Below are 25,818 nucleotides of genomic sequence, written 5' to 3'. Positions count from 1 at the left end.
TCTGTTTTTTTTTTTTAAACAAAGAAAAGGATAACTGCTGCCAAATCAGTAAAGAGAAGTGTTAATATTTAAAGAAGGGCATTGAAGCACACTAAAGAAACCTGAGGTAAGCATAATCTGTACAAAATTAAACTCTCTCTCTCACTCTCTCTCTCTCTCTCCCCCCTGGTTTTATTTTTTTTTGTTGTTTTGTTTTTATTTTTATACTTTTTTGGCATTTTAAACAAATTTCCAATGTTCTCTTTATTTTTCATTTCCCCTCCCCTATTCTTATTATTCCCCCCCCTTCCCTCCCCTTCCTCCCCCCATTTTATTTTATTTACTTTTTTTTTTTGCTTTTTCCACCCCTCTCTGCGTTTTTAAAGACTGCCTAATTTATTTCATAGCCATTGTCTGGCAAGAGTAGCAAAACATTATCAATAAATAGTCCTTATTTAGTTTGTACACTTGGTTAAAAATGTTTGGATGTTGTCCACGTGTTTAGTGCTGCGACTGTAAACGTACAATAGTTTTAAGAGTAAGAAATCAAACAAAGTTTTCATGTCCAGTAACATAACAAAAGGCCTTTCAGTAACACATCTACCTAGACGCCCCCGATGCAGTAGGAAAACACGTTCATTCCCCTAGCTTTGCAATATATACCAGCGTGAGCTTTCATTTGTCTACAAGCGTTTTAAAGGCATATCCAAAGGAGGTGTCTCTCCCTCCCCCAAGCCCCCTCCCCCCCCCACCAAATTAAAGTTGACGATCTCTTTTGTTGATGATTTTTTTTGTTGTTGTTGTTGTAAACTGAATCCAACACCTGGCCCCCAGAGCAAGTAAGCTATTATCAGAGGCAAGAACATCCCACTGCCGATGTGCAGCAACCCCACTGGCGCCCTGCAGCTCAATCCCCCCTCCCGGACAGTGGTCACTGGATATTGCTGCTATTACTGCCGTTGCTGTCCGTGCCATTAGTCTCTGTGGAGATTGCCTTGTTGATGGAGTTAAGGTTGGCATCGGATGGCACGTCTCTGCGCGGAGGCATTCGCTCGTTAATTCGATCTAAGCCTTTGGCCTCTTCGAAGCTAGTGATCTTATGCTGGGGTGAAAATCCTTTGATAGCTGAATAAAGGATTATTAAAAAGCAAAATTAGCAAGGTAAAACTCTTGGTGGCTTTTCCGCCAGCAACGAGCGCAAAAGTCCTTTTCCTTGTGAGGAGATCTGACCACGTGACCGACTCCTTACCGTACTCAAGGGACTTCACCACCACCTCGTGCTACACAACTGTGTTTATCAGCTTCCAGTGTTTTCCTGTCCACTGGAGTTCAGCTTCAAACACTAAAGCTGACATGAGACTCCGGCTGGCGCATGGGAACCACACTTAGGGCACAGTTGTGTGCTGATGAGTTAGCATTTGTCGTCATCACTTGCACCCTTAAAGACATCGTGCCTCACTGCAACCTCCTTCAGCGGGCAAAACGCCCCCTTGGCTTTCAGAGACCAGGGGAGAAAGCACTGGCCAGCTACAGACAGCCCTGATATTGGTGAGTCCAGTCTGTGGGACATACATGAAGGCTATAGGAGATCTGGGGTGACCTTAAAATGTTGCCTTATGCTTCCAACCCGGGTGAGGGGTTTGTTGATCAGCTGAGGCAGTTCCCCTCCCCAGTACGTCCCCGGACTTCCAGAAAGCAGCTTGAGTGCACCAGCAGTAATGCTGAGTTTGGTGGGCTGCATCTTAAAACTGTAACACAGAGCAACCGGGGCCAGGGATCGCCTCATTTGGGAACATTCGTACAATCTCACTTCGGAAATGCGCTGACAAAGGAGCAAAGTTCCAAGCGAACCTGAGTGAGGGCTTTTGATCTGCCCTTCAGCAGCAACATCAGAAGGCAGCCATAGGCTGGGGAGCGTAGCTGCAGAGTCTCATTTTTTATTTTATCCCCTCCCCCCCCCCCCCTTTAATTGAAGAGTTGAAGAATAACTTTAAAGTAAAAGAGCAAAAAGCACTGTAGGCAAACAGCAGGTGACAGCTTCACAGATAATTGGCCACAGCCTTCTGTGTGTTTTGTCTCTTATCTGCACCAAATCAATGCACTGCACTTCCAGAACTGGCGCTTTTGCTATGCCTCTATCTTAGCATGCCATAGAGCAGAAATGGTGTGTTAGTACCAGGAAACTGCAAACTCCCTGGGGAGAAAATGGTAAGGGAGTTTCATGTACCAAATTCAATATTCTTTCCCTCCCTTCATGTCCATTTTAGCCTGGACTACCTCAGCTCTCCTTCCAATATGCAGTCCCAATTTTTTGGACAAGCTGGTAACTTCTATTATAAAAAAACCCAAAACAACCAACAACCAAACACAACTCCAAAAGCCCAGAACAGCCCTGGTACCAATCTACCACTCCTCGCATATTGGAGGGAGGAAAAAAAAGCAATTTCATGCTGATAGTTTTGCCAACCATTCTTGAGAAATAGGACAGTTCCTGTTTGCCTCAGTATTTAGTTTCCTTAACCGGTTTCACAAACATTGTTACTGGATTGGACCTTGGTGAAGTGCATGGGTTTTAACATGTATCATACTTCAACTCAGAAAAACAACAACAACATAATGGTGATTAGTCAAGAGAGCAGAGATGGAGCAGTGAAAACAGAACAGGCCCTACAGTGAGTTTTTTCAAGGGTTTGGTTTTTTGGTTGGTTTGGTAGGGTTTTGGGGGGTTTTTTGTTTGTTTGTTTGGGGGTTGGTTTGTTTTTGGTTTGGTTGGGGTTTTTGTCTTGGTGGGTTTTTTTCCAATTTGTCCTCTACCACAGAAATGAAGATGTCTAACACACACCCAGGCCAGTTCCTTAAAGCAGTAGTTTGATGGATGGCCACATTGAAGCTGCAACACTTGCTGTGTCCTGGAGGAGACAGGCCCAGTTGGTGTCACTGGACTCTGAACCAAACTGCAAAGGGACAGTTGGTAAAGGGCAAAACATTTCCTCCATTGTTAGCTTTGTCTGCATCGACAAGTCGTTATGGCCACAGGTACGGTGTCTAACTAGCAAGGACGGCAAATGAAGGATTAACTTGAAGGGTGCACATTACTGGCACGGGGGCACTGTCAATCAATTGGGTAGTGGAGCAGACAAGAGATGTTATCGTCTGCAGCACTGGGGAAGGTGCTCTGCTGTAGTTGCTGGTCAGACAACAAGTATTAGCAGTTTACATGGAGAGTATACTAGAACACAACACAGAGTCACAGAGAATCACAGGAAACAGCCAAACTGTCAATGAGAATGCACACTGCAGATTAGAGGTTGCCGGTAGGAATAGGTAATTCCAACATAAATAGCAGCTTGCTCACTGCTATTTAGAAAGCAGTTGTATTTTCTCTTACTTCTTTGTCCTCTAATTTTATTCACTGCTTGACAAAAATGAAAACCAGATCAAACTGGCCAAAAGGGCACATCTTACCAACAGACAGCAGTCATCAGATTTTTGGGTTTAAAATTTAATCTGTTTTTTTAAAAATTAACTAAAAAAAAAAAACCACCACCACCACCAAACCCACAGAAAATTTGAGAGGGGCAAGAACAAAATACAACTGAAAGTTTTGTTTTAAAGGGGAATTCTGAAAAACTCTTCTTCCAAAACTTGATAATACCGAACAAACATTGTGCCTCTGCATCCCAACACAGGATTAACTTAGGTTTTAAGTGTAGTGTGAAAAGTTGCTTCAGGGTTAAAATTAAGAGGTGTGTGCCAATAAAGCACCATGGTTTTTAGTACTAAGCATTCAGACATCTTCCAAGGCAGCCAGTCACTTGGTATGTGTAGCTAAAATGGTGCTGGTGTGACTGGTTGCTTTAATGTAAACATCCAGTGTGTAAACTGCAACTATCAGAGGAAGCCGACATCTTGCAGACAAATGTCTCATGTTGCTTTACTTTTAAAGAGAAACAGAAACATGCTGAACTAGAACAAAAGACCAATAAATATAGATATATATTTTTTTTTACTAGGGACCTAAAAAAAAGGATACAAATTAAAAGGAAAAAAAAAAAAGAAGAAGAAAAAGAAATAAAAAGAGAAAAAAAAAGGGGGTGAGGAAAGGAAAAAGGAAAGGAGGGGAAGGGGGGAAGAAATAAGGGAAAGAAAGAAAGAAAAAAAGAAAAGGGAATTCCCTCCCCCCTCAAACAACTAACAAAAAGAGAGAGTATTTACAAAAAGATGTGGGGGGGTTTTTTTTGACCAGATTGCTGAGGATGGTTTGAGGTGCAGACAAGACCCAGCCTCCAGCGCACAGCTTTTGAGCTATGTGTCACAGAGCATTTATGAGCTGCTGCCAAGTTATGTCCTGTGAAATCCAAGTTCCCTGATCTCCTCCCTTGGCATTACTCAGTGGTTAGTTCAACATACAGCAACTCCAATGTGATTGTAACTTCAAGAAAGAAAGAAAAAACCCTCAACAGCAGCAATGAAAAAATAAAATCAAATAAACCAAACCCAAAACAACAAAAAGCCAACAATTTTCCCCTTTAAAGCAATTACATTTTGGTTAATACTGAGCCACAATTGTTAGCCCAACACCCACACAATCTGTACAAGCTACAGCAAAATGAATACACCCAGCAGAGCCCTTGTCTGTTGTGGCACCAACAGAAAGGGGACTGGCCAATTTACCTTCATCAGCCTCAATAGCCTCAACAGTAGCTGAAGAGAAGAAAGGGGTAGCAAAACGAATGAGAAAAATGAGCAGAGGATTTTAACTCTAAGAACAAGTCAGTGAACAGCAAAAGGAGCTACAACACTAATGTTACTGTAAGTGCTGGATTTTGGCAGAACAGACACACAGAGAAATGGTTACACACAAAAAAACCCCAATCATTTGCAGATTGGATTAAGCTATAGTTTGCTCTGAAGCAGAAGTTTAACCAACTAGAAGTTTTTCGAGACACATCTGAGTAGTTTCCTTTGGACTCAGAAGAGGACTACAAAAGGAAAAGGTCTTTCACATTGCACATCTGACCCGAAAAGGTCATTGTGTAATGCTCTCAGCTTTGAATAAGAGTGGTTTTGATTTGCCCTGACAAAAAAGGAGAACAAAAAATGGCATAAAGCCACCGCACAAAATCCATACCACTTACGATGTCAGCTTGAAAAGTATTAGCTGCCACTACAAGGCAAAAGAACCACATATATAACTTCTCAGAATGATTTATTTATCTCTCCCCTGACTAAAAGAAACCTCCCCACAGGATGGGCAGAGTTTGCTCAGACAGCTTTGCCTTTGCTTGCTGTCTCACCCAGCCTTCCATCTCTAAGTGCCCTTTTTGCCAACCCAGTCTGAAACCAGCATTTTTCTAATGTTTTATTAAAACCAATGGACACAGACACATGATTGAAAGCTCTTGGACCTTCAAAGCCTGGTTAGAGACAGAAAAGTTTGTCATTAGGAGGTTGCTGCAGCATTATGAATACCAGCTTACTGCTGCTTTGAAACCATTCATTGCTCTTAAAGACATAATTTTATTTCAGTTTTACCCATCAGCTTGGGCATGAATTTGATCCTCCAGTCAGAGGTTTAGAAGATGACACAAATTAACAGATGTAATCAAATACAGCAAGGGTACAGCTCAAATATTTAAAGAGAAACTATAATTTTCAAGAGCCTCTGGTGCAGAGAATAGCTCAAGAAGCAAGTTTTTAGGAATTCCTTATTTTCCCCTAAGTAAAAGCTTTTTTTTGTTTGCTTGCTTTGTTACTTGGTTTTATTTTTGTTGTCTTCCACACAGCTCAAACATTTTCTAATTTATTCTTTTTAATTAGGATGTTAACTGTGGATTGAGATCAAGACTAAAATATGTCTGCTGTTCTCTTGCTGCATGGGGAATTGAGGAGCTGACCCCCATGCACCAAGGTCTGGTGCCTCTCAAGCTAGAGAGCAAGAGAGGTGGCAAAAGTCGAGGAAGAAAACCAATGCAAACTCAAAAGAAAATGAAACACACTAACCAGGATGAGAAATTAAAATGAATAACCAGATCCAAACCAGCACTGACACACTAGAAAATAAATGGTGAGTAAAATGGATACTTCCATGACAGAACACACTACTCATATTTTCTGTTAATGCATATGGTAACACGAATGTGTGCTTAACAGAAACTATGCCAGCTCTAGATCGTCTGGTGGATGGGGTGCTAGGTGGTAACTAATGCAAAAGGCTTGTGTATAGTAATGTTTTACTAAGCCAGAATACTGCAGTATGAGGACATGTTCCTTTTAGCCATTGGAATGAGAACTTCAGGCAAATTTTCTCAAATTCATTTCAATTTCTACAGTTTTGCCAGGGCAAGAAGAGGCAGTTTCCTTGGACCAATTTTTTCTGACAAATCTAAAGCAACTATATGGAGAAAAGCTTAGGTGCAGAGCACAGCTTCACCAAGAAAGGCAGCCTGGGGCATCATATTGCAGCATTTTCAAAGCAGAACGTTACTATGCCCATAACACGTACGTCATCAACAAGAAAAAAGGGGAAAAAAGAGGGAAAAGAGGTTTACCACCATATACCTGAATCTTCTAGGTAAAAGAGACAGTAAAGGAAAAAATACAGAGAAAGAATGCTCCAGGAAGGAAAGAGGAAAACAAGAGGCTGAGACTATGCTAAGGTTGTAAAACATTTCTATTTCTCACATCTACTGCCAACAGAAATGTCAATAAGTGAGAGACTTTCTTGTGTGCCTGCAATATACTCTACTGCAATACACGCAGAAAAGGAGAGCTTGCAGTAGTAAATTAAATACTTTGCAGCTCTTTGTTCCGAAAGGAGTATTTCTTCCAAAACCCCACAGTACTCCAGACTTGCAGATTTCCTGTAAGAAGCAGCACTTGGTATAAAACCGAAGTGACAGTCTGTATTGTGTTTGCGTACGAGGCAAACACCGTGTTTGTAAGAGCCTCCCTTCATATGGGCTTAAATCAGAGAGAAATTGTTCTCATGCTGTCACTGAGAACTGCTAGGAGAGAAAAACTAATTCTAGAGCTATTTTCCATTGGTGATTCTCTATGAGAAAGAACAAATCAGATAAAATAAGAGTTTGAGTATCATTATCTAAGCTGAGCCTTCAAGTACTCTGCATATCAAAGGCTGCTCTTCGAAAAACTCTAAAAGATGCTGCAAACTGTGGAGAGAGTGCATTTCACATACAGTAAGAGCTACAGCTGATTTTCTGGGACTGTTTTCCCCCCTCTCTTTCTTTGAAAAAAATCAGTGGTATGTAATAAAGTCTTGAGAGGTGGCCTTACATGAACTGCTCACGAATGCTCCAGCACAACAAACCGCCTGTTTGATTCTGCCCTTCATGTTATCCTGAGATGACTGCTGTTACGTTTCCTGGGTTCTCCAGTTGGAAAACCAATTGTTGGGGCTTCTCTGCTTTTTGTACACAAAAAGACACACACAGGTAAACATGCTCACCGCTTTGCAGTGTTTGTTTTCCTCCAGAGAGCACACCACTGGGCAGCATTCCTGTTGGAGTCAAACCTTTCAGTGTCAGCACACTTTCACTCTCCTCTCTGCAGAAAGGGGGAAAAAAACCAAACCAAACAAAACCCAAACAAGTAAATAACTGCCATCTTTAACAGAAAAATTACAGAAACATTCAGGTTGGAAAAGACACTCTACAAACCCTACTCTACAAAGTCCACCTCTAAACCGTATCCCCAAGCACCACATCCAAACCACCTTTAAACACATCCAAGGTTGGTGACTCAACCACATCTCTGGGCAGCACATTCCAATGCCTGACCACTCTTTCCCTGAAAAAATTCTTCCTAATGTCCAGTCTAAACCTACCCAGTCACAGCTTGAGGCCATTCCCTCTTGTTCTATCACTAATTACTGTGAGAAGAGACCAGCACCAACTTCTCTACAATGTTCTTTCAGGTAGTTGTAGAGAGCAATGAGGTCTCCCCTCAGCTTCCTCTTTTTCAAACTAACCATCCCCAGCTCCTTAAGTTGCTCTTCATAAGATTTATTTTCCAGGCCCTTCCTCAGCTTTGTTGCATTGCTCTGCATTCTGCATTCAAGCACAGTACACATTCTAGACACCTGAAGCTACACCTGCAATGAACTGACTTGGTTATCTCCATTTTCCTTATCAGGATAGACTGAATCTGGTGATAACAGCAGCAGTGAAGCTCCTGTCACTGCTATCAAAGTGGTTCCACCACATGCACAGACTCTTACAATAGAATCACAGAATGGCCCAGGTTGGAAAGGACCTCAAAGATCATCCAGTCCAACCTCCCCACCACAGGCAGGGACACCTCTCATGGCCTTCTTTCTCTAGTTCATTTCAGAACAACCTTGTGGCACTACAGCTGACACTATAGCCTGTATCTATGAAACAAGGTATGCCATATACTGAAATATAGATACATAAAAAATAATTATATATATATTATAAATACATATATACATAAAACCACAAACTTGATAGCAAGCAGGCCAAAGAAGCACTTATTTGCAACAGTGCATTCAAATGCCTTAAACTGTGTGGTCCAAAATCAACTTAAATTGTTGTTTTGCTTCTGTCTACTTGAGCAGTCAGGTGCATCACTTATTAATGATCATCAGCCCCTTAAAAGTAAGCTAAAAGCTCATTAAAATTAATTAGTACTTCCACCCTTACTAGCACTGTTCTTAGTAGATTTGTATGCTAAAAATGTTCTGGGCAACTTAAATATGTAACATGGGTTTCAAACTAGGGCAAGAGGAACACAACAGCTCGCAGTTAAATAGAGCTGCAATGCTGTGTGTGATTACAAACTTTCTCAGCAGTAAAACTGATCCCAATTTTGTAATAGAAACCTGTTTTGAACTGTTTTACTTTGAAATCCATAATGACATTAAGCTGGAAGAAGCAAACAAAGAATTCAGTTCCACCTTCACTTGAGGATAATGTGGATTTGCCTATCAAAACTTTGAGTGGCAGAATTGCTGAGAGACAATTCTCTCTAGCCCTACGTGCCATGAATCACTGGCACATTTCAAACATCTCTTGTTTACCTACTACATATACTCTTCAAGTTCTATTTTTAGGGTGAAAGTGATTCTCTTTCTTCACATTTCTTTCTGTAAAAGTCAAAAATCCAACTGTGACTGTTTTCCTTGCAAGTTTCCTAAGCAATGAGAAGTAATGCAGCAGGCAACTATTTCCAGAATTAACACAACATTTTCCTTATCAAGAGTTAGCAAAGTTTTTGCTTTCTCAAGAGAAAGCAAATCTATAACCTGCATTTTCCATTCAGTCCATTTCATCCCTTTTCTTTCTTTTAATTAAACCACAATGGCACTTTTACCTTCATCTTCACACAGCAAGTTTGATTGTATTTTTATTATATTTAAACTACATATTCCCAAAAAACCTCAGCATCACATTTTTGGGGAGATTTTTTTTACCCTTATTGTTCTTTAGTTTCTATTTTCTGTCATTTAATGCCTTTTTTTGTTTTAAAGGAAAAACATACTAAATTTATTTACCTCCTTCCTGTCTAAAGAAAAGCCGGGCTTGAGAAACAAAGCTGCAGAGAGGCAATGACAGGGAATCAGCCCGAAGAAGAGAAGGCTCTGAGGAGACCATATTGTGGCCTTCCAATATATAAAGGAGGCCTACAAGAAAGCTGGTGAGGAGCTTTTTAGGCTGTCACAGTGATAGGACTGGGGGGAATGGGAAAAAAACCTAGAAATGGGTAGATTTGGATTGGATGTCAGGAAGAAGTTCTTCACCCTGAGGGTGGTGAGACACTGGAAGAGGTTGCCCAGGGAGGTGGTAGAAGCCTCATCCCTGGAGGTTTTTGCAGCCAGGTTGGATGTGGCTCTGAGCAACCTGATGTAGTGTGAGGCGTCCCTGCCCATGGCAGGAGGGTTGGAACTGGATGATCCTTGAGCCCTCTTCCAGCTCTGACAATTCTGAGATATTAAAGTTCATGTTTCTGTTGAATTAATCCTGTATTTCAGAAGATGCTCCAGAAAAAAATTAGAGTGGATCCAGAAGCTGCAGTTGAAGGTTATGGGAGAAAGCCAGGTTTCCCAAACTTTGTTTGCCCAACTATCATCAGAGAAAAATAATCATGCTGTTTTATGAAGGTGGTGGCAATGTCAGCTCCAGGCTTTCTGCCAGACTTGGTACAGAGGAGCAGGTGGAAACATTTGATTGCTCCCCAGTTTTGTTTAGGGCAAAGGCATTATGCCAACTTTTTTCTTTCCTTTTTTTTTTTTTTTTCCCCCCTCTGGGTACCACTATGAAGTAGTTTTGTGCATCACTACTAATTCACATATAACACTTTGGGAACCCCAGGTACCAAATCCTCCACCTCACAATGCTATTTAAAGCTATGCTGCTGCAATCTGCAGCGTGTGGGCAAAGTGGTGTGTCCATGTGAAGACCCAGTGAGAACCTACCCACTGCTTGAATGTTGCAGATGAATCTGTCAAGCAAGTTTGAGATTTTAATCTGAATTTAAAAGTGTGTTCTTCAAGTAACTCTTTTTTGTTTCCTCTTTTTATATCAATCATACAGTCATGGCAATACTCATTTTAACAATCCCTTCATTTTGCACTAACCATAATAACCATAAGCTGACTACGGCAAAGCAACAGACAATTTCCAAAGGAATAAATCCTACTGCTGAAAGCAAAGGAGAGCTGTCTTGTCTATATTTAGACTTCAGCACAGCAGAGTACAGCATGTTTTCTCTTCTGCTCAGAGACATCAAATGGAGAGTTCTAAACATTGGTAGCAATTAGTTACTCATGTTCATGTGTTTGGGGGAGTGCAGCTCAAGGTAACGAGTTGCTGTCATCTGCACAATGATTTCCTGCACTTTTAGTTAAACGACCCTCATGCTTTCATCTTTACTCATCTTCACTCATGGCTATAGCAACAACTGTGAGTGACAAAGTAGGATTATTGGCTTACTTTTTAATGAGGCACTCTGGTGAGACCCCACCTGGAATACTGGGTCCAGTTCTGGAGCCTCTATTACAAGAAAGATCTGGACGTGCTGAAACATGTCCAGAGAAAGGCCACAAGGATGATCAGAGGGGTGGAGCTCCTCTCCTATGTGAGGACAGACTGAGAGAATTGGGGCTGTTCAGTCTAGAGTAGAGAAGGCTCTGAGGAGACCTTATTGTGGCCTTCCAGTATCTGAAGGGGGCCTACAAGAAAGCTGGGGAGGGACTTTTTAGGATGTCAGGGAGTGATAGGACTGGGGGGAATGGAACAAAACTAGAAACGTGTAGATTCAGATTGGCTGTTAGAAAGAAGTTCTTCCCCATGAGGGTGGTGAGACACTGGAACAGGTTGCCCAGAGAAGTGGTGGAAGCCCCAGTTCTGGAGGTTTTTAAGGCCAGGCTGGATGTGGCCCTGAGCAACCTGCCGTAGTGTGAGGTGTCCCTGACAATGGCAGAGGGGTTGGAACTGCATGATCCTTGAGGTCCCTTCCAACCCTAACAATGCTATGATTCTTTGATGTGGAACACACTCTTTCTCCACATTTAACTCTTGCCTTGCAGTGGTTAAGAGTTAATTAGTATACCTGGGAAGCAAAAGTCTTTTAGAAAAAGAGGGATTTCTTTGCTGATGTCTTTTGTTTGTTTCATGTTCAGTAAAAGCCATGAGGAAGGAGGTTACTCAGAGCCCTAACAAATTGTGGTGTTGTATAAATAACACAGTCTTTGACAGGTTCCAGGAAAACTCAGCTGGGTGGTATATTGAAACATCAAAATTTGCTGTTTGATTAACAGCAAAGTGCTCTAAGTAATCCTCCAAAGATGCCCCTTAGCATGAAAAACCTGAAAGCACAAATTCTTACCTTAACACTGAGAAAACTCTAGCCATTTTCCCTATTGCTCTTATCTTGTTCCTTATAACCTCCTTTCGAGCAGCAGCTGTTGCTCCTATGAAATAAAACAAAAACACCACCAAAAGGCATATTAAAAACAGTTACAGGGATTTGTGAAAAAACACACCAGTATTCTGAACTCTAAATATCAAGAAACACAACACTGACACCATGGTTTGCAAAACCAAGCCACATTTGTGGTGAAACCCAAAAGCACTATTTCTAAGTTTAATTATTTGCAGCTCAAGATTGATCACTTCAGATTGGATGTTAGGAAGTTCTTCCCCATGAGGGTGGTGAGACACTGGAACAGGTTGCCCAGGGGGGTGGTAGAAGCCTCATCCCTGGAGGTTTTTAAGGCCAGGCTGGATGTGGCTGTGAGCAACCTGATCTAGTGTGAGGTGTCCCTGTCCAGGGCAGAGTGGGTTGGAACTCGATGATCCTTGAGGACCCTTCCAACACTAACTATTCTGTGATTCTATGAATGGATGTAAACAATAGCACAGGAGGAGGTGGTTCTTCACTGTAAGGGTCACAGAGCACTGGAACAGGCTGCCCAGAGAGGTTGTGGAGTCTCCTTCTCTGGAGACTTTCCAGACCCATCTGAATGCATTCCTGTATAACCTGTGCTAGATTCTATGGTCCTGCTCTTGCAGGGTGGTTGGACTCCATGATCTCCAGAGATCCCTTCCAACCCCTAACATCCTGTGAGATTAAGAGTCTGTATCTTGAAGTTCAAACTGAAATTATGCTTAGTACAATGGCTTTGAAATCTCTCATATAGAAAGACACAAAAAATAAAGAGACAAAAAATAAAGATACAAAGTCTGAGGCATAAATGTCTAATTGCCCCATAAACTGTGGGAGAAACAGCTGTAATTCAGCTGTAACCTGATTAAATACAAAGTATTTGTAACAGCTTAATGAAGAAGTTAAACTGAACAGCAATGATTCATTCATCTGGATTCTTCAGGAAATAGAGGGGGGGTACCTTCCTGCCTCAGTTAATACAATCTCATTGAGCTGTACTCTCCAGGTACACAGGACATAGTTTTCTGTGGTTTTTTACCCTGAAAACACTTGAATACTATTGGTCATTTTTTTTTGCCCCCTGCCAAGTGTCCCTTACATGTTGATCACAAACTCACTCTGATTTAGTATATCTTATATCCACATTTTGCTTCTGCAGTCACTCTTTAATTTCCAAAGGACCTGAGAACTGAAAACTGGCAATACATTTTGTGATCAAAGTCAAACACAATGCCTTACACTTAAATATAAAACAAGAATGGAAAAACCCCAACTTAATCATAAAACACAACAGGATCCAACCTAGTATTTTCTTTCACATCCATATAGATAAAAGGTCACTAAAGATCTTGGTTTTCACTGATTTTCCTATTTTGTAACAGATTTGTGAAAATAACTTAAAATATTCTATATTACACATATATAAATATATATATTCTATATTTACTAAATATCAATTAAGATTTTATTTTTCCTATTGTTTGTTGGGTTTTTTTTAAACAACAGTTGCTAAAAATAACGCTTAAGACATTCACAGTGCTTTACTGGCCTGTTAAGTTTTGACTGAATAGCACTAAGCTGATGTAGTATTTGGATTGTCCAACTGTTTATACATAAATCTTAGACTCACTTTTCAAGTATGAAAACTCCAGTTCAGTATACAGAAATTCACTATTACTCCAAATCCTTATGAATTTAGCTAGACTTAAGCATGCATGAGGATGATCAGAGGGATGGAGCTCCTCTGCTATGGAGACAGACTGAGAGAGTTAGGGCTGTTCAGTCTAGAGAGAAGACTTCGAGAAGACCTTATTGTGGCCTTCCAGTATCTGAAGGGGGCTTACAAGAAAGCTGGGGAGGGACTTTTTAGGGTGTCAGGTAGTGATAGGACTAGGGGGAATGGAAAAGAACTAGAAATGGGTAGATTCAGATTGGATGTTAAGAAGAAGTTCTTCCCCATGAGGGCGGTGAGACACTGGAACAAGTTGCCCAGGGAGGTAGTAGAAGCTTCATCCCTGAAGGTTTCTAAGGCCAGGCTGGATGTGACTCCGAGCAAGCTGATCTAGTGTGAGGTGTCCCTGTCCATGGCAGGGGGTTGGAACTAGATGATCCTTGAGGTCCCTTCCAACCCTGACAATTCTATGATTCTATGCTTTTATTTAGAAGTAAATAGGTCATAACCTGAGAATTGGCTGTGGGTAAAAGGGTTAATTTTATCTTTTGCCAACATTACTTTTCTTTAAATATCTAAACAAATTTGTAGGAAGAAACTTCAAAAACCCTAAAATCATGAACACAGATGAGTTTAAAATTAGAGTGGAAAAATTAGTTGGGAGGTAGAATAAAAGCTTTGAATCTTACTTTGGTAATATAACAAGTTCTATTGGATTTCAGAGTTGTAGCATCCAAACACAGATCTTGCAAGCTGGGTATGTAGGACTTAAGTGAAGTGTAATTTAGATCTTCAGATTAAGAAGCAGATCAATGTAAAAAAACAACAACCATAAACTCTGAAAATATTCTGAGATGTAGGACTGAGGAGACAGAAAACAATATTGAGTAAAAAAGCCAACCCCAACCTCTCAATGGTGTCCTAATATATTAATATATATATAGATTAGCTAATTAAGCATTAGGAAATGAATGGAACTTAAGCCTTCCAGGTTATTGAATACCTTTCTTCTGTGCACAAATGGGGTCTTCTTATGAATTCCAAAAGGGGGGGAAAGAAAAAGATCAGAGATGTTTGTAGAATGAAAATAAAAAATAATAAAGAACATTTGACAACATCAATGTTTAAGTAAAGTCTGAAAAACAGAAAAGGAAAAAATTAGGCAGGGAACATTCAAAAGAAAAGAAAGAGATTTGAGAATTATGGGGGGTGGGGGGAGATAAAAAAGCTTTCTGAGCATCAAGCCTGGTTAGTAGGTTTTGCAGGAAATCACCATGCAGGCAGATCAGCAGTGAAGCTCAGCCTTGGTGTTACCACCCCTTAAACACATCATTTTCTCCTGCATTATTGCAGCTGCTTGATAAGGTTTAATTCCTTGCCAGAAACAACCCCCCTAGTTTATGTGAGGTGCATCTGTATGCCACACCTCTTCTCTTAGAGGAATCCAGCCCATTCTTCCAGTTTATTTATATCTGATACCTGACAGAATAGCTCACTGACATAGACATGTCTGCTGCTTCCACCAACATCTGTGCTATGTACCACATGTGTGTTCAAATGCACACAGATTAGTTATTAAATCAAACACCACTACAGCACAAGTAATTTCATTTTAAGTTCAACTATGATGGACAGCAAGACAAAGGAAGCACTCTGTGCCCAGCCATAACAGTACCATGATGTGTGTGTTGGGGGACACCGGTTATATCCTGTGCATGCTGTTAGGCTGCTTCAGGGGCTGAGCACACCAATGTGCCACAATATGGCTCACATGAAAAAAGCTTAGGGTTTAAAACCAGTAATACTTGGCCAAATAAGTGGATGAATGAATTGATGACATTAAAATGCCCCTCTGCCATCAACTTTGCTGGCTTAAAGAAGGAACAAACACAAACCAGTGGGGACAGTCCCTCCATTTCTCTCCTAGTTAAAAATGAACTCAGTTACCTTCTTTTCAATGGTGTCCTGTGACAGGATGAGGGGCAACAGGGACAAACTGAAACACAGCAAGTTCCACCTTGACATCAGGAGAAACTTCTTCACAGTGAGGGTGACAGAGCACTAGAACAGGCTGAGCAGTGTGGTTGTGGAGTCTCCCTCTCCAGTGATTTTCAAGACTCAGATGGATGCATTCCTGTGTGACCTGCCCTAGGTGATCCTGCTTTGGCAGCGGGGCTGGATTCAGTGATCTCTGGAGGTCTCTTCCAACCCTTACCATTCTATGGTTCTACCCAGGTAGTATCATGAACACACTTATCAAGGCATTGGTAAGTAACTGAGAACTAATGATGGGGCCTTTGCTTTTCTTCATTCAATCCCCTGTCAGCTGGTGCAGAGCTTGCCCTCAGTTTATTGCACTGAAGAGCTGTGGCCACTTCTGCAGGAGAGCCAGGTTTTGACCAGCAGGAGATGTTTGACTTAGTAATTCTCCTTAGACTTGGGCTACAACACTGTACTGGGGAATCTGTATTCTAACTGAGAACAAATGCTGCAGCTAGCACTGTGAGAGCTAGCTCAGTGCCATGAGCTGCAATGTTGAAGGCAGCAGAAAAATTAATGCAGGTACTTCAGGAATGTCTTTATGCCAAATCATGGCAGCAATGCTTACAAAGCATGCAGTGCATTTGTGGCAAGTTGACTATTACAGCATTGGACCCTTTTAATTAGCAGTTTAGCTTCTTCAATTAAATGCATAAGGCCAGGAAAGTTGCTAATTAAAACAAAACAGGACTCTGGCTATATGCTGGCTAGGTAGAAGCATTTGCAGCCCATATTGCTAAACAATATGTCTGATGTACAAACCATACAGCACATGAGCTAATGTTTAATGGTCAGCCAAGTCATTTTTTGCTGGATCAGATTATATTGCAACCACCACTGCAAAGAGGGAAGTGCAGTAAGAGGAAGCTATCAGAGATAAGGAAACTTGACCTATTGTATCCTCCCATTTTTAAAGCAAGTGAAACCAAAAGGCCATGACAGGCCAGCAGGGACAGAAGAGATTAAGGGCACTAGGTTTGCTGTTTAGGCTTTCTCCCACTAAGCAACACAGAAACTGGCTACAACAAACTGATCACCTCCCCATGATGCGTTTCCTTAAGCAAAAAAAACCCAAACTAAAACAACCACAACCATTCCTCCACCCCAAAAAAACAAGCCAACCCCTGCCCCTCCCCCCAAAAATAATCACACAACAAAACCAGAAGAGTGACAAAGAAAGAAAGAAAAAAAGAACACATGGTGTTGAGCATCCTGCTGATGGCTAGATGTCACACACATGACAGAATCATAAATAATTACAGTTTTTAAAAGAGGCTCACAAGAACACCATGCAGTGAGGTCAGGCAAACCTGATGGGGTTTTGTTCTGAAGGGGGAAGTGAGAGGGTAAGACAGAGGGCGAGAAAGTGTAAAGGAAGGTAACGAATGAATGAAATGAATGATCAGTGCAAACCAGAGTGATGGATCATTCTCATTACATGTGGGAACCCAGGTCAGGGCATGTTCAAACTGCAAGGAGAGAAAGGAAATCAGCAGCAAGCCCTGAAAATTACTGATGGTATAGAAATAAGCCATGATTTAAAAGAATAATTCCCTTAAATAAAATGCTTTTGCTGTTGCAGATATCAGGCATTTCCTTCTATGGGAAACTGCTGAAGAGAAATGTCGCTGGGTGAACAGGACTGCCCTGCTGCAGTCCTCTAAGGAAGCTGAACTGAAATGATTGAATAATAGAAATGTTGAGCCACTCTAAGACTGTCAACACAGTGCTGTTACAGAAACAGTTTTAAGCTGATAATCATTCCAGTCTGCTTTCAAGAACACAAATTAAATACATCTTGTAGCTTCTCCCCTAAAAGGAAAGGCTCTAAGGAAAAAAAAACACAGACAAAGAAAAAAAGTAAGAAAATAGAGGGAACTGAACTGTTTTAGAGAGAGAGGGTTTTCCTTTGTTGTACAGATGATAAATCATTAAAGATATCAGCTTGCATCTAATCAACCCTCAAATTTACTTTTATGCCTGAATTCTGCAGTCTTTTCCGTGCATACCATCCCCGTGAGCACAACAGCTCCAGTGGGCTAGAGGCACAAGCGTGCACCCCCAGCAAGGTGCAGCACCAGGGCCACAGATTCCATTTTACAGCTCTAAGGAGATCCTATTTTACAGCACAGAAGGCTCCACCTCAACATGTGGAGGAACTTCTTCACTGTGAAGGTCACAGAGCACTGGAACAGGCTGCCCAGAGAGGTTGTGAAGTCTCCTCTGGAGACTTTCAAGACCCATCTGGACACGTTCCTGTGTGGCCTGCACTAGATTCTATGGTCCCGCTCTGGCAGGGGGGTTGGACTCAATCTCTGGAGGTCCCTTCCAACCCTAACATCCTGTGATCTGGGCAAGCAGACATGAATATATGCCAGCTCTGGTTTTAGCTACACATGCTAAAGACAACAACGTTTCTAGAATCTCCCTTAATGTCATGTTTTACACAGAGGGATCATTCATACCGAAAAACCTGAAAGCAGATTTGGACCACAGTATCAGCATTACAGTACCAGGAAGGGTTTCATTACTCCTCATCTGGAAACTTCAAGGCTGTTAGCTATCATTATGCAGTACACACACATGCAAGCCCAGAGAATTTCAGCCTGTCTCCCTGCCTAGACATCTGCAATGCTGCAAACTCCACATCTCAAGGAGTGCTGTGGTAAAACTGCTAAGGTGAAGGAGGGGGAAGTCAACCTCTTCCCAGAAAAACTGCAGCAGATGCAGAGAACTCCTGCAGCTGGAGAGGACAGCTGTCCCCAAAGACCCCTAATGCCTCATCATTTCTGACTCTGCCTTTGAAAATGTGCTCCTGACCTGCAACTTAGGCGCAGGAATGCTGACACGAAAATTCTAGAGAAGCACTACAGGCATTGGCCTGTCTCTGCTCCCCAGAAGCTTATGGTACAGCTTTAAAAGGAAGTGTTAGGTCAATGCTGAATTAATTTAAAAATCCTTCCCCATAAAGCCTTTGCTTTGGCTTTGCTTTCAGTGGAATTTCAGCCTGCACTTAAGTGCTTTCTTGAGCCAAGGATTTTAAGCACATGGTTTGGTTGCTACTGTATTTAATTTGACACAGTTTTTACTCATTGTGTGCCTCTGTACTGTTTCACACGCTGCTTTAATTACACAGTAGCTACTTATTTGAATTGCATGGAAAAAAAATAAATTGGCCACAATATTCAAACAGGTGTTTTCTTCTCTCCACTGATTACTGGTTTCAATAAATTCAGTCTTTGTCCCATGCCCTGCAAGATAATTGTTCACGTCCACACTCCGTGGCAGATGCAGAACTGGCTTTGCGGAGTAAAACCGCAGCGTTAGCATCCATCCATCCATCCATCCCCTTCTCCTCCATCACAAAGGCAACGTTTGTCAAACCCCACGATCTGCTTCCAAAGATTAAAAATAAAGACTTGGAGAAGGGAAGTTTAATTATTAATTACAGCTTCATTAAATATTTGTCTTACTTTAAAAGTTCTTTGTTCTCCCTGTTCATCCGTTCTGCCTACAAACACCCTGAGAGCATTTCTCAGGGCCGGATTTTTCCAGGTTCTTTTGAAAAGCTTTAGTACTGCTGTTGTTTATTCCTAGATTTTGTGGTTTGTTGCCTTTTTATTTATTTATTTATTTATTTTAAACACTGAAAGCATTCACAAGAAGAACAGGAAGGAAGGATGGATGGGGTTTTCTTTTCTTTTCAGTTCTGCTGAAACTGAGAAGGAACAATTCTGGAGAGTTGCACTTGAGGCTTGCACAGCCTGACAGAAAATCATGTCTGAAAAAAAAAATAAGCTGACTTTTAAGAACCCACCAATTGCAAGATATAAAATACCATTTACATTCAGACCAACAGGTACAAGGCAACTTATCATCATATAAACTCCAGTCCAAATGGCAGCAGAGGTGACCATTCCTCCCTTCTTAGCAGAAACATCAGTTTGGAACGGTTAGCTGGGTTTGCACGTTTATTTTTATTCATTCTATTGCCTTTCAAAGTCTTTGAGACACATGAGAGCCTCACAAGAGGTAACTAGGGAAATAATTCAAGTAGGAGTCTTCCAAAGTTGTGGTACTGCTGGTTTGGAAGCTGCTGTGCAGAAAGCTTATTTCATTGTACGAAGATAATTTCATTGATATAATCAACCTTTCTATGGGAATCCCTGGGACCTTATGCAGGAAATCAACATCTGACTCCTTTGTGACAACAAATCCCGGGTTTCATGGAGGGAAATAATAACAATTATTGGGGTTTTTTTAGCCAAAAGAGTGAGACCAAGGAAAGGGTTAGAACAGGGCAGAAGATTCATTAATTCTTTCAAAAGCATGCAGTAAGCAAATCCACTGGAGTCCAGCACAACAGTTGCTTTCAGTGCCACAGAATTTAAATGGGACTCAGAAAATTATCCCAGGGTTAGTAAATAAGAATTTAAAGTAGTTTCAAAACAATCTCAACCAAGGGCAGGAAGATCTTACCGTCAAACCCATCTTCCTCTGTCCCCAGCTCATCATCTGAGCAGATGTTCAGCACATTTACCAGCATCTCTGTCACTGAAATGGAAAAACAAAGGCAAAAGGTCGATGGTAAGCTTTCCTGGTCTGTCAGAGAGCAAACCCTAGCTACAGCAGTGCAAACGAAAACTCACTACACAATGGCACTCACTTTTTGGGCTGCAGGAGCTTGTTTCATGCATGTAGCAACGTAAGCTTCAAGTGTCTTGTAAAGTTAATAAAATAGAATAGCACAGACCAGGTTGGAAGAGACCTTCAAGATCATCAAGTCCAACCTATCATCCAACACCACCTCATCAACTAAACCATGGCACCAAGCACCCCATCAAGTCTCTTCCTAAACACCTTCAGTGAGGGTGACTCCACCACCTCTGTGGGCAGCACATTCCAAAGGGCAATCACTCTTTCTGGGAAGAACTTCTTCCTAACATCCAGCCGAAACCTCCCCTGGTGCAGCTTGAGACTGTATCCTCTTGATCTAGTGCTGGTTGCCTGGGAGAAGAGACCAACCTCCATCTGTCTACAACCCCCCTTCAGGTAGTTGCAGAAAGCAATAAGGTCTCCCCTGAGTCTCCTCTTCTCCAGGCTAAGCAACCCCAGCTCCCTCAGCCTCTCCCTATAGGGCTTGTGCTCCAAACCCCTCCCCAGCTTTGTTGCCCTTCTCTGGACACGCTCCAGCAAGTCAACCTCCTTCCTAAATTGAGGGGCCCAGAACTGGGCACAGGACTCAAGGTGTGGTCTAACCACTGCAGTGTACAGGGGCAGAATGACTTTCCCGCTCGTGCTGGCCACACTGCTCCTGATACAGGCCAGGATGCCATTAGCCTTCTTGGCCACCTGGGCACACTGATGGCTCCTGTTCAGCCTACTACCAACCAGTACCCCCCAGTCCCTTTCTGCCTGGCTGCTCTCCAGCCACTCTGACCCCAGCCTGTAGCACTGCATGGGGTTGTTGTGGCCAATGTGCAGAACCTGGCACTTGGATTTGTTCAATCTCATGCCCTTGGACTCTGCCCATCTGTCCAGCCTGTTAAGATCCATTTGCAGAGCTGTCCTACCCTCTAATAGATCAACTCCTGCCCCCAGCTTCGTGTTGTCTGCAAACTTACTGATGATGGACTTAGTCCCCTCATCCAGATCATCAATAAATATATTAAAGAGGATAGGGCCCAGCACTGATCTCTGGGGGACACCGCTGTAGACTGGCTGCCAGCTGGATGTGGCACCATTCACCATCACTCTCTGGGCTCGGCCCTCCAGCCAGTTCCTAACCCAGCGCAGAGTATATGTACAGGTTTGTACAAAAAAGTCTTCCACATATAACAAACACATCTTAAAAGGTGTTTACACTCTCTCTTTTTTTTTTCCCAGTTGCCAATGACATAGGTAACTTTTTTTTCTCCCCTACTATATTTTTGCATTGCACTCCACTTGGGCAACACAACTGTGTCTTACTTTCTTCTTTCTACTCCACTGCAGCATGGTTTGATTCCCCCATGACATTCCAACTGAAAAAGTTACATCAAGAGGGATCAGAGAGTATTTAGTTATTTATCCAGGTTTTGTACACTGCACTTTCAGTTCCACAAAACACTAACCCTGGCAAGATGGCCACAGAAGGGCAGTGTCCAAGGACAAATAGATGAGATGATCAGTGTAGATCCCTTCCAGCTGAGGACACAGTCTCAAGCTGCACCAGGGGAGATTTAGGCTGGATGTTAGGAAGAAGTTCTTCACAGAAAGAGAGATTGGCCATTGGAATGTGCTGCCTAGGGAGGTGGTGGAGTCACCATCGCTGGAGGTGTTTAGGAAGAGAATGGACGGGGTGCTTGGTGCCATGGTTCAGTTGGTTAGATAGTGTTGGATGATAGGTTGGACTTGATCTCAAAAGTCTCTTCCAACCTGTCCAATTCTATTCTGTTCTATAGTTAATACAGAAAACTACATATTCTATATTCAATAGCACAGAATCACAGAATCACCAAGGTTGGAAGAGACCTCAAAAATCATCAAGTCCAACCTGTCACCACAGCAACATCATTACTAGTGATTTCACAATCTATTCGGCTTGCTTACTTTGCAATTTGAGCATGGAAGAGTCAGCCTCAGGCTACCCCTAACCATGTGCCCAGCTCTTTCTGGAAAGGTAACAGTCAGTTACACAAGGAGTAATAAGAGCCAAAAAAAACCCAAAACCAACCAAACAAAAAACCCAGCAAAAAAAGTCACAATCAAGGAGATGTAATTTAGAGATCAAAAAAAGGCAAAGTTACTAAGTAAAATGTGAAATTATTAGCAGCTTGAGGAAGACTCCACTACATCTACATGTAGTAAGCATCATTAAAAGGGTTACCAGGCATGTCTAGTCTTGCACTAGCTACACAGGTTGAAACTTTAACAGTTTTAATCAAGTGGTTATTAAAATCCTCTTGTGTGACAACTATGATGGCTCGGAACATTAGAAGGGAAGGACAAAGCTACATTTTTCCTGCATTAGTGAAGGATTTCATAGTTTCCTTTGACAAGGATTAGTGGAATGACTTTCCACATTAAGAATGACCAGTGAAACTAACAGCTTCCTACCTTGGTTGGCCTTTGAAGGGAGGAAAAAAAATCTATTAGAAAGAAAGAAAGAAAAAAAGCTGTGTAGAACATCAACTCTTCCACCCATGAATTCTGTTTCACAGAGAAAGGGAAAACACAGATTCCACTACTCAGGGCTCTAAAAATTTCCAAGTGATTGGTAAGAGTGACCATTGGGAAGATACAAACGAGGGGGGAAAAAAAGCCTTGTGAACCTCAACAAATCTGATCCTGTATCCTGTATCCCCACCTGAGGACGCCAGGCATGGTGAAGCCTCTGAAAAAAATGTTACAGAACTTCGTACAGGACTGCAACAGGTATGGAGAACCAGCACATGCCAAAACCAGGCTGGCTGAGTTTAGGGCCACAGAAAATGAAAGCATTTTATCTGCTTCACAACAGCCTCTAACAGGAGTCAGTGTGGATTATGCAATGTCTCCATCAGTGAAAACAGATGTCTGCTCTTTGTTAATCCCTGCTTCATTGTCTATCTGCTTTGTTCACAGAGACCTCGGGCCTCTCACCAGTGGCTTTCCTCATACAAAAGAGTGGCTGAAAACAAAGCCTGTCATGGCTGCAGGTAAGAGCCACAGCTGGCTGTATTTCCAGTTGCCTATTAAGAGAGAACTGTTATTTCAAGCAGCTTTTAAGAGTTTATTACAGTTTTGGGTTTTTTTGGCAGTAATTGCTGTTGCAGCAATATACTGTAATGGATGGATCAAAGCAAGCTTCAGCTCCGGCCCTGAGTAAAAGGGCTTGGGGGTTAACTGTTCTGCATTATGTATTCATTTACTATGTTAGACCAAAGTGTTTTCATGCCTTTTGTGTGCTTGCCATTCATTGCATGAAGCTGTCTTGAGGCAACATCAAGAGCATCATGTTTCAATAAAGCTTCATTTATGTTCTTCAGAGTCTTCTCACCAGTCATGAGGCACTGTATGCCCCCGGGCAGAGAAGGGGCTGAGGAGTAGGTTTTCCTTCTTCCAGTCATCTCCCTATTACAGAATAGGGAGATGCTCCTCTCCTGGAACAGCTAACCAGACTGAATCTTAGCATCACTAGCTCGATTGTTTGCTGGTGAAAAAGCAACCCATTGTTATCTTATCAAACAGGTCAGATGGATAAGGCTATCACTATGATGAAGTCTGTTGTAAGCAGTATCCAAGGGACTGGCCAAGAGCTTATAAAGGAATACCTAGAAAGAATTTTAAGTCAGTGAATGTACCTCTGGCCTGCAATGCCATCAAATCTATTTCTACAGCAGAAACGAAGCGGCATTACACCCTGGAAAGGCTGGAAATTATAACAACATGTGAGAGGTATGATTAACCATTGGTGATTGCTTGCCTCTCTGAGGCCTGTTTCTCCAAATTTATTCTTGCAAACAAGTCATCAGTCTTCAGATTGTTCTTACCATTTCAAATAAACAAGGCCACATGCACAGTGAGTAAGAAACCATTTTGCAGTTTCAACAAACAGAGCCAATTTACATACCTTTCTCTCCCACAAATGGCAAGGACCAGGTAAACACATCCATGAAGTTTGGAAGCCAGTATGGATGAGGGGAGCAGTTGAACTGTCTGATATTCATAACATTGTTCTCATACTTCAATACTGCAGCTAGAAGGAGGAAAAAAGCAAGAGAGGCATCAGCTACACACGTGTGGACTGGCTCACAGCGTGCACAGCCTGCAGGGCTGCTCGCCAGCTTTCAGTCACTTGACCCAGTGGCACCACTTCATTGCTACCCTCCAAGATAGGATGCACCTTCCAAGAAGCTACAAGCCACTTCCAGTCTGAAAGCAGTGCTGTCAGCTTTCCCTGGCACTAAGGTGTGTTGGTAAGTGAATAATTCTGAGCTGTCATGAACGTAGGCTCTGAGATTTGCCACCAGTGGAGCACCAGGCAGAGTATTCATAACCACAGCTATCTGAGCTCCTCACAACCATACTTGAGAGATAACAGAGAAGAACACTGATCAGTCAGAGCTTGGATGCTGCTCATCCAGTGAACCTTTTCCATGTATTTCATTTGTAGTACTGTACAACAGATGACACTTTAACAGGATCAACCAGGTTGGACAAGACCTCAGAGATCAAGTCCAACCTAATACCTAACACCTCATGAGAGCTAAACCATGGGTCCAAATGCCACATCCAATAGTTTTTCTGAGCCCAGAACTGGACACAGTACTCAAGATGTGGCCTCACAGTTTGCAAACGCCAGGCACACAGAACCATGTTTTTGACAGTATGAATGAATACTAATATTTTTTTTCATCATTTAAAACTCCCATCATTCTTGTCAGTGCACACACACACACACAAAGGCTCCACTTGCAATGGGCAGAAATACAGATATTTATGCCATGGTGCTTTAGAGCACTGTGCAAAGTGTTAACTTCTCTTAATGGACTTCAGGTTGGTATCTGGAACATGATCTGATCAACTTTAACTTGTTTTTGCAACATTAATAGAACAAAGTAAATCAAAGTACGGCAAAGCATGTGAGAAAGAAACAGCTATTTATTTCTAGAAGAGGCTACAGCTGTACCCAGGTCCTATGGAGTCAGAAGTCAGATGAAAGAGAGAAAGGCTGAATGTGCCTCGAGTATAACTAAGGCGGCAGAGAGTGCAGGTGGCAGAGAAAGGGACAGTACCGATTTGGAAAATGCAGCAGATGAAATAAAATGAACTTTATCATAAGCTTAGATAGCTGCCCTTATCAATACTCATTTTCCAAAGAATTAATTTTGCCCAACAGCAATTTTGCACCAACATCCTAATTGAGCTAACACCACATTCCACACCACGTCCAGACTCCCAAGCACTTCCAAACATCGGTACAGCAGTAAGTGGTTATTAGGGTGCTGTAGAATGGAATAGAATAAACCAGGTTGGAAGAAACCTTCAAGATCATCAAGTCTAACCTAGCAACTAATCCAACCCACCTAATCAACTAAACCATGGCACCAAGCACCCCATCAAGTGTCCTCCTGAACACCTCCAATGATGGTGACTCCACCACCTCCCCGGGCAGCCCATTCCAATGGGCAATCACTCTCTCTGTGTAAAACTTCTTCCTAACCGCCAGCCTAAAC

At 42.0% G+C, this 25,818-nt stretch overlaps 1 protein-coding gene across 2 annotated transcripts in view; it reads right to left on the bottom strand.

Annotated features, from left to right (window-relative positions):
* Positions 1-331: 331 nt before the first annotated feature.
* Positions 332-25,818, bottom strand: part of PPP3CA (protein phosphatase 3 catalytic subunit alpha) — a 232,509-nt gene continuing 207,022 nt past the window's right edge. The window contains exons 9-14 of one of the 2 annotated variants that reach the window (XM_054162977.1): positions 24,213-24,338; positions 20,099-20,173; positions 11,848-11,932; positions 7,448-7,545; positions 4,654-4,683; positions 332-1,104 (exon numbers count right to left, since the gene is read on the bottom strand). In XM_054162977.1, the coding sequence (XP_054018952.1) occupies positions 911-1,104; positions 4,654-4,683; positions 7,448-7,545; positions 11,848-11,932; positions 20,099-20,173; positions 24,213-24,338 (608 nt within the window). In that variant the 3' untranslated portion in view covers positions 332-910. The remainder of the gene's footprint in view (positions 1,105-4,653; positions 4,684-7,447; positions 7,546-11,847; positions 11,933-20,098; positions 20,174-24,212; positions 24,339-25,818) is intronic. The other variant, XM_054162981.1, reaches the window with a different exon arrangement.

The sequence above is a fragment of the Dryobates pubescens genome, chromosome 1, assembly GCF_014839835.1.
Source record: "Dryobates pubescens isolate bDryPub1 chromosome 1, bDryPub1.pri, whole genome shotgun sequence".
Lineage (NCBI taxonomy): Eukaryota > Metazoa > Chordata > Aves > Piciformes > Picidae > Dryobates > Dryobates pubescens.
The sequence above is the reverse complement of the archived record's forward strand: the minus strand, read 5'-3'. Positions and strand labels throughout refer to the sequence as shown.